Below are 12,486 nucleotides of genomic sequence, written 5' to 3'. Positions count from 1 at the left end.
TCAGCGCACACTCCACTGCAGAGTGAAAATCTCATTCTGGCAACTGTTGTTTATTACTCTAAGTTCTTATATGTAAAATCATACAACAGTGTAGTAGCAACTCAGTCTTAGTGTGAGAAGATTGTCACAAAACTGGAATATTTGCATCATGTCCAGAAGAGAATGAGCACCAGGCCAAGGAATTTGAAACTACATTTAAGGACAAGGAAACAATCAGATGGTAAAACTATAATGCGTAGCTAGAGGACAAAATTATTGATGTATTACAACAGCACTATGGGATGGCTGTTAGGAAAACACTGATGATTTGTTGAGAATGATGCAGGATACTTTCTTCCAGAAACTGTAAACAGATGACAATGCAATCCTGGAATGTACTTAGCCATCCCATAACATATTAACGGTTTAAGTATCACAATGTATAGTACTCAGCCACTTCATAGAGCCATAAACATTCCACCCCAGCAGTATTAGTAGAAGTCATGAAGCCCATTTGCAGAGACTTGGCACATTCAGAATTATTGAAGTGTCTAAATGGGCACACTTTGTTTCCAAATGAGTCTTTCCACAATCTCATATGGACTCACATATGAAAAAATGATTTCTTCAGGAGGAGATGCTGAGTCGCGATAGGCACAACAAAAAGATTCACACAATTATACCTTTCGGCCATTAGGACACACACACACACACACACACACACACACACACACACTCTCTCTCTCTCTCTCTCTCTCTCTCTCTCTCTCTCAAGCAAACGCAACTTGCACACATGTCTGCAGTCTCAGATAACTGAAACCACACTGCGAGCATCAGCACCAGTGCATCATGGGAGTGGCGACTGGGTGGGGGTAAGGAGGGGGCGGGGGTGGGGGGGAGGGATAGTATGTTGGAGGTGGCAGACAGTGAAGTGCTGCAGTTTAGACGGAGGGCAGGAGAGAAGTTGGGGGTGGGGGGTGGGAGGAAGTAGTGAAAAGGAGAAAAATAAAAAGAAATTAAAAGACTGGGTGTGGCAGTAAAATGATGGCTATGTAGTGTTGGAATGGGAACAGGGATGGGGCTGGATGGTTGAGGACAGTGACTAACGAAGGTTGAGACCAGGATGGTTATGGAACTGTCGGATGTATTGCAGGGAAAGTTCCCACTTGCGCAATTGAGAAAAGCTGGTGTTGGTGGGAAGGATTCATATGGCACAGGCTCTGAAGCAGTCATTGAGATGAGGGATATCATGTTTGGCTGTGTGTTCAGCAACAGAGTGGTCCACTTGTTTTTTTGGCCAAAGTTTGTCGGTGGCCATTCATGAGGACAGACAGCTTGTTGGTTGTCATGCCTACATAGAATGCAGCACAGTGGTTGCATCTTAGCTTGTAAATCACATGACTGGTTTCACAGGTAGCCCTGCCTTTGATGGGATAGATGATGTTAGTGACTGGACTGGAGTAGGTGGTGGTAGGAGGTTGTATGGGACAGATCCTGCATCTAGGTCTATTACAGGGGTATGAGGCGTGAGGTAAGGGATTGGGAACAGGGATTGTGTAAGGCTGGAAGAGTATATTGTGAAGGGTTGGTGGATGGCGGAATACTGCTGTAGGAGGGGTGGGAAGGATAGTGGGCAGGTCATTTCTCATTTCAGGGCACGGCGAGAGGTAATCGAGACCCTGGTGAAGAATGTAATTCAGTTGCTCCAGTCCTGGATGGTACTGAGCTACAAGGGGAATGCTCCTCTGTGGCTGGACTGTGGGAGATGGTGGGAGACTGGAAAGATAAGGCACGGGAGATTTGTTTTTGTACAAGTTTGGGAGGATAATTACGGTCAGTCAAGTCTTCAGTCACTGCAGATGTGACGACCATGGGTGGCTAGGCTGTATGGAAGGGACTTCTTGGTATGGAATGGGTGGCAGCTGTCAAAGTGGAGGTATTGCTTATGGTTAGTAGGTTTGATGTGGATGGAGGTACTGACGAAGCCATCTCTGAGGTGGAGTCACCATCTAGGAAGGTGGCTTGTTGGGTTGAGTAGGACCAGGTGAAGCAAATCGAATGCCCTCTTGGTCTCAATCTTAATTAATCACTGTCCTCACCCATCCAGCCCCATCCCTGTTCCCATTCCAGCACTACACAGCCGTCATTTCACCGCCACACCCAGTCTTTTAATTTCTTTTTATTTCTCTCATTTCCGCTGCTTCCTCCCCCCCTCCCCACCTTCTTCCTGCCCTCCGTCTAAACTGCAGCACTTCACTGTCCACCACCCCCACCATACTACCCCTCCCCCTCCCCGCCCCAGCCTCCTCCTTACCCCCACCCAATCACCACTCTCATCATGCACTGGTGCTGCTGCTCGCAGTGTCATTTCAGTTATCTGAGGCTGCGGACGTGTGTGCTGACAAAGGCCTTAATGGCCAAAAGCTATAATTGTGTGCATCTTTTTGTTGTGCCTGTCACAACTCAGCATCTCCGCTATATGGTGAGCAGCAACTTTCCTTCTCTAATATTGTTACATTCCATCCTGGATTTTCCATTGTTTGATTTCTTCAGGAGGGATGGCAGAGTCTATGGTGCTGTTATTGCTTTTATGACAGCAACATTGGTAGGGTGAAACTGATATAGTGTATGGGAATCAATCCTGGAGTAAACTGCATCAGAAAACTTCATCATATGGACAAGATTAACATCAACAAAGACCAGTATGCGGCAGAGATGGCCATTAGGGATCCCACAATGGGAAGAGGATGAGAGTACTGGAAAATAATCAAGAGAATGGTACACAATATGGTACAGGGTGCTATTAAGTTAGTAAAAGGAAAACATACTGTATATTAAATGAGTTTTAGCCATTTCAAACTACAGGACCCCTTTCTGAAAATCTACATTTTTTGTTTCATTTTTTCCTAAATCTCAGCAACCACTCGGAGTTACGTACTGAAGTTTTCAGGGATTTGCAACATACATGTACTGAGTCGTCTGAACCATAGGAAAACATAATGATAAGTACAATCACAATTATTTTGGAGTAAGTACAATAAATCATTTAAAAGTTTAACCATATGGTTGATAAATTTTATTTCCCAAACCAGTGACTAAAATGCAATGAGTTTAGTTCAGTACACTAAGAACATAATATGTAATGTCCTGTGAAGGAGTCATTTTCATTGGTACAGAGGTTGTTGAAATACAGGGAAGTAAAGTAACAAAATTTAACACTGTCAATATAAAGCATTGCAAGTCCCCTTAAAGCTCACACATCCTTACATAGAAATGAACTTGCAGACTAGCTGGTAGAGGAGGCTTGGAGATCACGGGAGGGTTAGCAAAAATCAAACATCCCAATACCTTCATGAATCTCATATAAAAAACAAATAAGGGAAAGTATGGCAACAGACTACAAAAGGAATCACTAAGAAAGTATATTTTCTAATAGTACACCAAAGAGTGGTGATCAAATTACCAGTATCTCTTAATTTCACAGCCATGATAATGGGACATGGGAAACTGAAGTCTTAATATCACGGATTCAGATTAACCAATGAAACCATGTGTCCATGTACAGGAGATAACCAAAATTTGAACCACATGTTATCTGAATGTGGGAACTTTGAGAAGAAGAGGCACATACTACTGAAACGTGTAGTAATGACAGGTAGAAAAGGCCAACTGGCAAGAGTTAACTGATATAATTCTTTTTAAAAGACTTCTTTAATTTCTGTAATCAATCGAATTTCCAGTTGTATGAATTTCAGTCACCAAATTGTTGTCAAAGAATGTACGTGCAAAAAAAGTTTACTACGCAGGAACAAAACAGTACAACCGATTATATAGTCAGACATATAAAATGTGTTTCTCAACTAGGGTATATGCTTTAAAAAATCTATGAATTCCTACATGCTACAAAACTGCTTACTGTCAGTCTCACAGTACCTTATACATGAAAATATGTAACTTAATCCAATTAGTTGTTCATAAAAGCTGCAAATGTACAATACATGTAAACCACATGTTACTCACATGTGTAGGTATTCGTTATACTTTGGTATACAAAGTGTTTTATCCTTATTAATGTAAGGTAATATAACATTCACATTTAACTTGTAAAAGTAACATATAAAAAGAATTTTATATAAGCTGTTAGATATAAAACCTTTTTACATATTCCTCTTGCAAGTGTATGTCATTTATAGATTTTTAAAAGTTTGTATACCAAAGGAAAGAAATGAATTAGTCTACAAAACGTAAGTATCCGAAGAAAGTATCATGAATTATGGCGCCAGTCATAGAGTATATATAGTGGCACTAGTACGCGATGTTGGACAAAAACTTTGAAGTTCCGTAGTGTGATATCTTTCAAGGTTTGTTAATGATTATGCTTGGCGCCCTGTGCGATAACCTTGACGAAATACTTGACTTAAATGATAAAGCAAAAGACTATCAGGCAATAAGAACAGAGTGCTGAATTAAGGAGGACATCGATCGATCCACCGACTTTACGCGTGGTCTGAAAATGGCATCGACGACCGGACAGGTAAAGAGCCTACAATTTTGTTAACAACTGTTGGTGATAACTGTCAAGACACATACCGGCTCTTCATAAATAAGTGTACTTAATTATTAAAACAACAAGACAGTAAAGAAAGCAGTTTGTATGAATTAGTGAATGCAGTAATTTGTGAAAACCATGTTTGGGTTGGATAAATTTGGGAATTCAACTTTCCATGCCCCTACAGCAAAGAGAAACGAAGTCTTGGAGATTAGAATCAGCACTGTTTCGTCAGTGGAGAAATAAATATGCCCCCCCCCTCCTCTCATTCTGTTTGTTATTTGCTAGAACGGCAATGCGTTTCACGGTTGCTATGGTGCGTTCTGTTAGTTAGAATACGGTTCAAAGATTATTTACTGAAAAATGCAAGCAGCATTCACCTTGGCATCTTGAAATACTGCTTTTATCATTCATGTTATATGGCCTGACAACATACGGCGAATATGATTTCTCATGTGGTCATTGAAGATGGTTATTTTAATAGTTAAATTTTTATGGGAACCCGCAATTGATATACTGGTGTAGGAGGACCAATATTTATTGTGACACCAAACCCATTCCCTTTCCATTTCTAAGGTAAAAATGAGGATTCCCATAGATATTGGGTAGGGCCTGACAAAAAAAAATGTAGATTGCATATTCCCAGAGAAATCTCGCACATTATGTGCGCTTTTTCAGCAACGTGCGGGAGCAATGTGGAGTCTGATGGTCATAGTACAGCGGAGTGATTAGTGTAAATGGCAACAATTCATAAATATCTATCTTAATTGTCTTTTTGCAGCTTTGTTCGCCATTTGTAATAAAGTTTTATTCCATTTCTCTTCAAGTACCTACATTATTGCACTTGGCTCCGATTGTGCTCCTCGGTCCTTGAACAGTGCACATAGTTTCTGTGCTTTCAGTTTCAAGTTCTTAAAAATGTATAGAAACTAAAGGTCTACACAAAAATAGTTTATCATGCGTGATCTGTGTGAAAATGTGTGTGGTGCATCGAAGACTGGTAGTATCAAAGTAGGCCAACTGTCCAAACAGTTGTACAGTATGTCATTGTATTGCTACAGTATTGCCTTATGCTTGGAAAGTATGTTTCTGTTTACTTTGTTTAGGAAATGCAAATTTACTTGTTTTGACTTCTGAGAAGTACCCTACATATTGTTATAGTGCACTGCTTAAGATAAAATCTGTGAATGTAGTATTATCAACTTCCTGGGGTACATGGCTGTTGGCAAATACTGGAATGGTTTCCACAGTTGACGCTGCACAGTGGCCTAAGGAATCGTTCTTTCAGATAGTGATCCAGTGGCTGTCCAGCCATTTTTCTTTTGGTTTCCCATGAGTTTCCTAAGTCTCTAATTTTCTATCTAAGGTGTGGCATCAGCAGAAAAGTTTTACAATAGATATTTTAGCCATCATACCTCTCGAACAATTCTTGGGGCACACTCTGGAGGAAACATTTTATCATTCTTAGTAAGTGCTGTGGTTGTAGAAAAACAGATAGTCGAGTAAAATGTATATTTAGTTATGAATTATCCATTCCTTGTTAATGTCACTAAGTCTTGAACAATTTATCTTTTCAGTACAGTGTAGTGTGACTAATATGTTAACTTTGTTACAAAATTAAAACGAACCAACTGAATATTTTTAATTAGTGATTCATATTCATTTTAACACTTCATTTGCCTGTACTTTTTAAATAAATAGGGTTGTTCCACTTATTCAAGTTTCACTTAACTTTTTCGTTATGTAGGTTATAAAATGCCGAGCAGCTGTTGCTTGGCAAGAGAAGAAACCACTATCTATTGAAACCATAGAAGTAGCCCCTCCAAAAGCTGGTGAAGTTCGTGTAAAGATAACTTCAACAGGGATATGTCACACAGATGCATACACTCTTGATGGTCATGATCCTGAAGGCACTTTTCCATGTGTTCTTGGACATGAAGGAGCAGGCATTGTGGAAAGCATTGGTGAAGGTGTGACCTCTGTAAAGCCAGGTAAGCAGTGATTTTTCATTACAACTCTTTCATCCTCTTATTTTCTTTTGCTTACTTAAACAGTAACAAATGAGACTTATATCCAGCAAAAATGTAAAATTTAAATGTAACAAAGTTGTGTCCAAGGGGGCAGGAGGTAATCTGAAAAAAGTTACACACAAACAATACTGATAAAGTGTCCTAACAAAGTTTGAAGAACTGGCTTTAAATTATGACTCTAAGGATCTAATACAAACCCTTATGTCTCGGTCACATAGGAATTATCAGGGTAGGATTAGAATCAATATAGCACACACAGAGGCATTCAAACATTCTTCCTGCACTCCATATGTGACTGGATTGAGAAGAAACTGTAATAACTGGTACATTGGGACGTACCATCTGCTATGCATTTCACAGTGGTTTGCAGGGTGTAGATTGTATGTAAACATGGTGCGAAGTTGTGGCGTGGAGGATGTATGTGTCTGAGAGATTGATTTTTGAAAGACGATGGACAAAAATAGTAAGGAATAAAGTATGTAGGAAGTTAATGTTACAGTGGCTAAAGCAAATGACAAAAGGTAAAAATGCACATAGGGATGTGTGTCGTAAAGTCTACAAATGGGTTTTAAATGAGAGCTTATTTATTGTTAAGTGTATAAGCTAAAATCAGAAACTTGAGGAATGAGTAGAGCATTACTGAAAGATGGGATACCACACATGGGCATTGACTTGTGACACCATCAGGAGGGCAAACACCTCTACTTCAAGCATGTTCAATGCAGTGACTACAACGTTACTTGTTACACCCATGAACAAACATCAGCAACATGCAGAATATTTAATTAAAGTGATAAAATGAAAGTAATGGGACAACTGTGTGAAGTAGGGGGGGGGGGGGGGGGGTAGGTGCAGGAGCAAACTATATATGTGACAGCAACAATCACAATACCGTTCCACACAAATATTCGCTCAGAAAGGGTGCACATGAAAACAATCAGCCCAGCCAAAAAATGCAAAAAACACAGGCGGTTGGTATCACACATTTTGCACAATGTATACAGCTGACACAAAGACAATTATACCAGGAACCTGCACCAACTAGAAAACACAGCACCACAAATTTCACTTGATCTATGTAACTCAAATGAAGACAGCGACATCAACAACTGACAAGTAGCAGAACTAAGTTCTATCAAAACCTAACAAGACCAAAATAACTACTACACCCTCCCACCACCGTAAACTAGTAAATTCGAACTTCAACTACCAACTCAAACCACAAAATCATGAAAAAACTTCCTCCAGCATAAATGTCAATATCCAATCTAAAGAAAATTAGACATACCTATACTGTCATGAGAGCATGTAGTTATTGTATTCATCTGCTTGCACAAGAGATGATTTTTTTTCACATGTTTTGGCACATTTGTTGCTCATTTCGTAGCATAATTTAGGTCTAACCTAGTAGGTGAACATTCTTTGGTAAATTCCACTGGTTGACAGCAGATAAAGTTTTATTGTTATAATAGTATCTTTCACCAATATGTTATCACTTGACTACATAGTTGAGAAATGTTAAATTATTCTCTGAAACAGTATCAGTCCCTCCCATCCAGCCATTGCACCCCCCTCCCTCTTTCTCAAAGTGTTCTGTAGCCAGGGACAAGTTGCCACAAATTATTTTGCATGTATGATTCCTGAGTAAAATAATGTTTCACCTATATTAAAAGTAGAATCATAATTGCTGTCTAGAACCATCTGCAATAGCTGTAAACAAGTGGTCACAAAACTTCTGAAGCTTCTGAGCTACCATAGGCCTACTGTTTTTAAATCATACTTTGACTTATCAAAAGAAACTAGGACAGAAATAACAACACTATAATAAATCTTATATTTTTGTTGATCACCCAGAAATACATTTCTAGTAAAAGTGAAATGGAATTTTAATTAAATCATATTTCTGAAACTATCAAATGATGAATATGAAGTTTTGATTGTCACCATCTTTGTATGGTTACTTCTGTGCAGTACTTGTTGACCACTCACCTACCGGGGTGGACCGTAAATCAGATTATCCATATTAGCGAACCTGTGATATACACCCAAAAAAATATAACATGCAGATCCTTGTGTGGATACAATCTACTGTTTGGCCTACCATGTAGTATTCTTGACTGACAGGGGCTATTATGCAGGATAAACAAACATCTGTTACTAGAGCCGAGTCTGCATTCAGCAAAATACTGTTTTAGTAAAATTAACTTAGCTGTCGAAATGTGAAAATTGAAGCAGGACTGGGGATCCTACAGGTCACACTGTAGGGTCTGTGTTACCTTCCCCTAACAATTTGCCCCCGACATGAATTTGCAGTTTGTTTGTGGAGAGATCTGTCTTGACGTACGCTTTGTTTCACTATGGAGTGTACTAAAACACATGGGGTTTCTTAGATTTATCAAGGTTTTCTCAAGGTATTTGACAAGAAGTTTGATTATCAATATTCTAATGACCAATAGTTGATTATCAATATTCTAATGACTGAGAGTTGACTGTAATCTGTCATATCACCTAAAGATGTCAGGCTGGTGACAACATGAAATATTGTGTGTGGTACAAAAAAGTCTACTAGCTGTACTCCAGAAACATAAAGTTAACAAACAGTTGACCATATGAATGAATGCCAAGAGCAAAGTTTATGATCCAATGGCAAAACAAGCTGTTGAACACACCATACTTAAACTTTGATGGTTTCTTCACATTACATCCCACATGGACCCCATACCCAACCAGCTTCCCTGAATTGTCATTTGATCTCAGTCCTCCTTGCCTCAGTCTTTACTGACCCCGAGTCTTAATCTGCATTCTCACTTTTTCTCTCTCCTGGTGCCCTCATCCTCTGTTCCATCTGTCCTTCCACCCCCTCCTCTCAGCACTCATCCCTTCAATTCATTCTGTATAGCTAGCTCGCTAGTGCTAAACTCCTGTCCAGTTTCCTTGCTGCGTTTCCGTTTGATGACATTGTGGGATGGCTTATATTTTATTTGACACCGCTTGTAACTTACCGGCCTGCTTTGCGAACATCCATGTGGTGGTGTCGTCATTGTCATTTAATGATTTACACAACCCTATGGAATTGTAAGTTCTCTTTTTGTTTATTTTGATGACCAGCTTTTTAAACTGTAAGACGTCTATATCTTTGCAAAGGTCTGTAAGCTACACAGCCTTGTAGAATGTCCAATATTTTCACAAGTGGCAAAAATCTATGAGATTCAATGAAATTTATAAAATAAAGATTCACTTAGAATTGTATGTTCTTACTGCCATGCAAGCGTGACTGACGTGACATTTTATGCTGCTGCTGCTGCTGATGCTGCTGCTGCTGCTGCTGCTACTACTACTACTACTACTACTACTACTACTACTACTACTACTACGAAAAGCTGACACTTAGTGACTGTACTGACTGCCTGATGCTATGTGCCCAACCCCTATTTATAGACTTCTGTATTACAGAAACTTTAAAATAGTAAAATACTAAGATATTCCACTTTAGGTATTAACATAAAAGCCAGGAAAATTAAAAGATCCTGCTTTGTAAGAACAGGCAGTAAGTGAATCACATTCAGGAGGATGACGGTTCAAATCCACGTCCGGCCATCCTTGTTGAGGTTTGAAGTTATTTTCTTAAACTGCTTCAGACAAATGCTGTGATGGTTCCTTTGAAAGGGCAATGCAGACTTCCTTCGTCATCCTTCCCTAATCCGATGAGACCGATTTCACTGATGACCTGGTTGTTTGGTCCCTTCCCCCAAATCAACCAACCAGGAAGTGAATTCGATATAATTAGAAAATCACAAAATTAACATTATTATTTCATGGGAGAGCAGACTTAATGTCCACTTTGATTACCAGCATTCACCAAAAAGTTTAGAGGAAGTGAAATTTTCTAATCAGAGTAATAAACACAGATTTAGTGAAAATATGCATTTTCAGGAACAGAAAAACCAGAGCTACGAGACTGGGGCATGCAGTATTGAAAAGAATTGTCAGGAGTTGAAGATCCAAAAATTTTAAACACAGTATGAATAACTTTTTAAGTATAAAGTTTTTTGAAGAAGTAAAATGTTCATTGAAAAGTGGTTTTCAAATAAGCTAGTTTAGTTGTAAATAAATTCTTTACAGTATTAAATTTTGACATTAAAGTGGTTTGCAGGTATAATAAATCAGGAGTATTTCTTAGGCTATAAGGTTTCCTTGTTGTTGTTGTTGTTGTTGTTGTTGTCTTCAGTCCAGAGCCTGGTTTGTTGCAGCTCTCCATGCTACTCTATCCTGTGCAAAATTTTTCATCTCAAAGTACCTACTGCAACCTACATCCTTCTATATGTGCTTAGTGTATTCATCTCTTGGTCTGCCTCTACGATTTTTACCCTCCACACTGCCCTCCAGTACTAAACTTGTGAACCCTTGATGCCTCAGAACATGTCCTATCAACCCAATCCCTTCTTCTAGTCAAGTTGTGCCACAAATTCCGCTTCTCCCCAGTTCTATTCGGTACCTCCTCATTAGTTATGTGATCTACCCATCTAATCCTCAGCATTCTTCTGTAGCTCCACATTTCAAAAGCTTCTATTCTCTTCTTGTCTAAACTCTTTATCGTCCACGTTTCACGTCGATACATGGCTACACTCCATACAAAGATTTTCAGAAAAGACTTCCTGACACTTAAATGTATATACTTGATGTTAACAAATTTCTCATATTCACAAACCATTTCCTTGCCATTGCCAGTCTACATTTGGTATACTCTCTTCTTCGAACATCATCAGTCATGTTGCTCCCCAAATAGCAAAGCTCATCTACTTCAAGTCTTATTTTCTAACATAATTCTGTCAGCATCACCTGATTTCCATAGGAACTAAATATTGTGTTATCACTATCAGCTGATATATTATGCAATAAATGTTGAAGATGAATGAAATATTGCTCGAATAAGAAATTTGCTATTTCTTGTAACTTTTGTGTATGAATTACTAATGAAAAGAGGTCAGAAATAAATTTTGGCAGCAGGAGTGATATAAGTGGTACAAGATAGTTCCACCAACACTGTTACTACAACAAAACAGGAAGAACGTTGCTGTGTAGATTGGTGTAAATAATCTTATGATACTCGAAGACGATCAGATGAATATATAACCTCTAATAAATTCAAAATTATTGTATCAGCAGGCCTGGGCACTTCTTAATTAAGCTCCTCAAATACTTAGAGCTGTGGGGTACCACCTGCACTAAATATTGTCTTCTAAATGTTGCTTTTCTCTTGCTTGTGTGTAGCTCGGTTCATTCCACATCCTTCATTGTTGTACTCCTTGATGGGATGTACAGGATCAATAACAGCACTTTTTTTTTCTCTGATGTCTGCCTTGCCGTGAAATTCTGTATTTCAGGAATGTCAGAAATGTTCTATAACTTTGGATAAATGTTGTAGCCTTGCTTCACATATAGATTATTTTTCAGATCCAGCAACTGGTGTTTATTAAGACTGCCATCAAAATTTGATTTTAATTAGTAAATTGGAGACTATTTGCAGTCACTTTCCCTCATTCAGACTGAAAAATTTTGCCCCTGTCTGAAGTCACAGTACCTGTAAGCTTTAAACAAACATTATGTCCTTATATACTGATTTACCTTAGTTGTATGTCCCTTTTTCTGAGATCCTCCACAGCCATTGTTACTTAATAAAGTGATATTGTAGTTAGTGAACTGAAGCTGAATTCAGGACATTGGTCAAAATCCCAGTGCGGCCACCCTGATTTATGGCAAATGGCAGGATTTTTACTTGAAAAAGGGCTCAGGCAGCTTACTCCCCTTAATCTGAACTTACGTGCCTTCTCAATGAATTAATCCTCAATAGAATGATAACCCCTCTCTCCACTGCCTCTCCTTCCCATCAGCCTTCCTCTTCCACTGTGATTGTAGTCTGAACGAGCA

At 38.9% G+C, this 12,486-nt stretch overlaps 1 protein-coding gene across 1 annotated transcript in view; it reads left to right on the top strand.

Moving 5' to 3' along the window:
* The first annotated feature begins 4,356 nt into the window (after nucleotides 1–4,356).
* LOC126243368 (alcohol dehydrogenase class-3) overlaps nucleotides 4,357–12,486 on the top strand; it is a 34,574-nt gene continuing 26,444 nt past the window's right edge. Inside the window, exons 1-2 of the mRNA XM_049948159.1 lie at nucleotides 4,357–4,513; nucleotides 6,276–6,519. Of these exons, the coding sequence (XP_049804116.1) occupies nucleotides 4,493–4,513; nucleotides 6,276–6,519 (265 nt within the window). The 5' untranslated portion in view covers nucleotides 4,357–4,492. The remainder of the gene's footprint in view (nucleotides 4,514–6,275; nucleotides 6,520–12,486) is intronic.

Source organism: Schistocerca nitens, chromosome 1, assembly GCF_023898315.1.
Source record: "Schistocerca nitens isolate TAMUIC-IGC-003100 chromosome 1, iqSchNite1.1, whole genome shotgun sequence".
Lineage (NCBI taxonomy): Eukaryota > Metazoa > Arthropoda > Insecta > Orthoptera > Acrididae > Schistocerca > Schistocerca nitens.
Note: the sequence above shows the minus strand (reverse complement) of the source record. Positions and strands in the feature narration are given on the sequence as shown.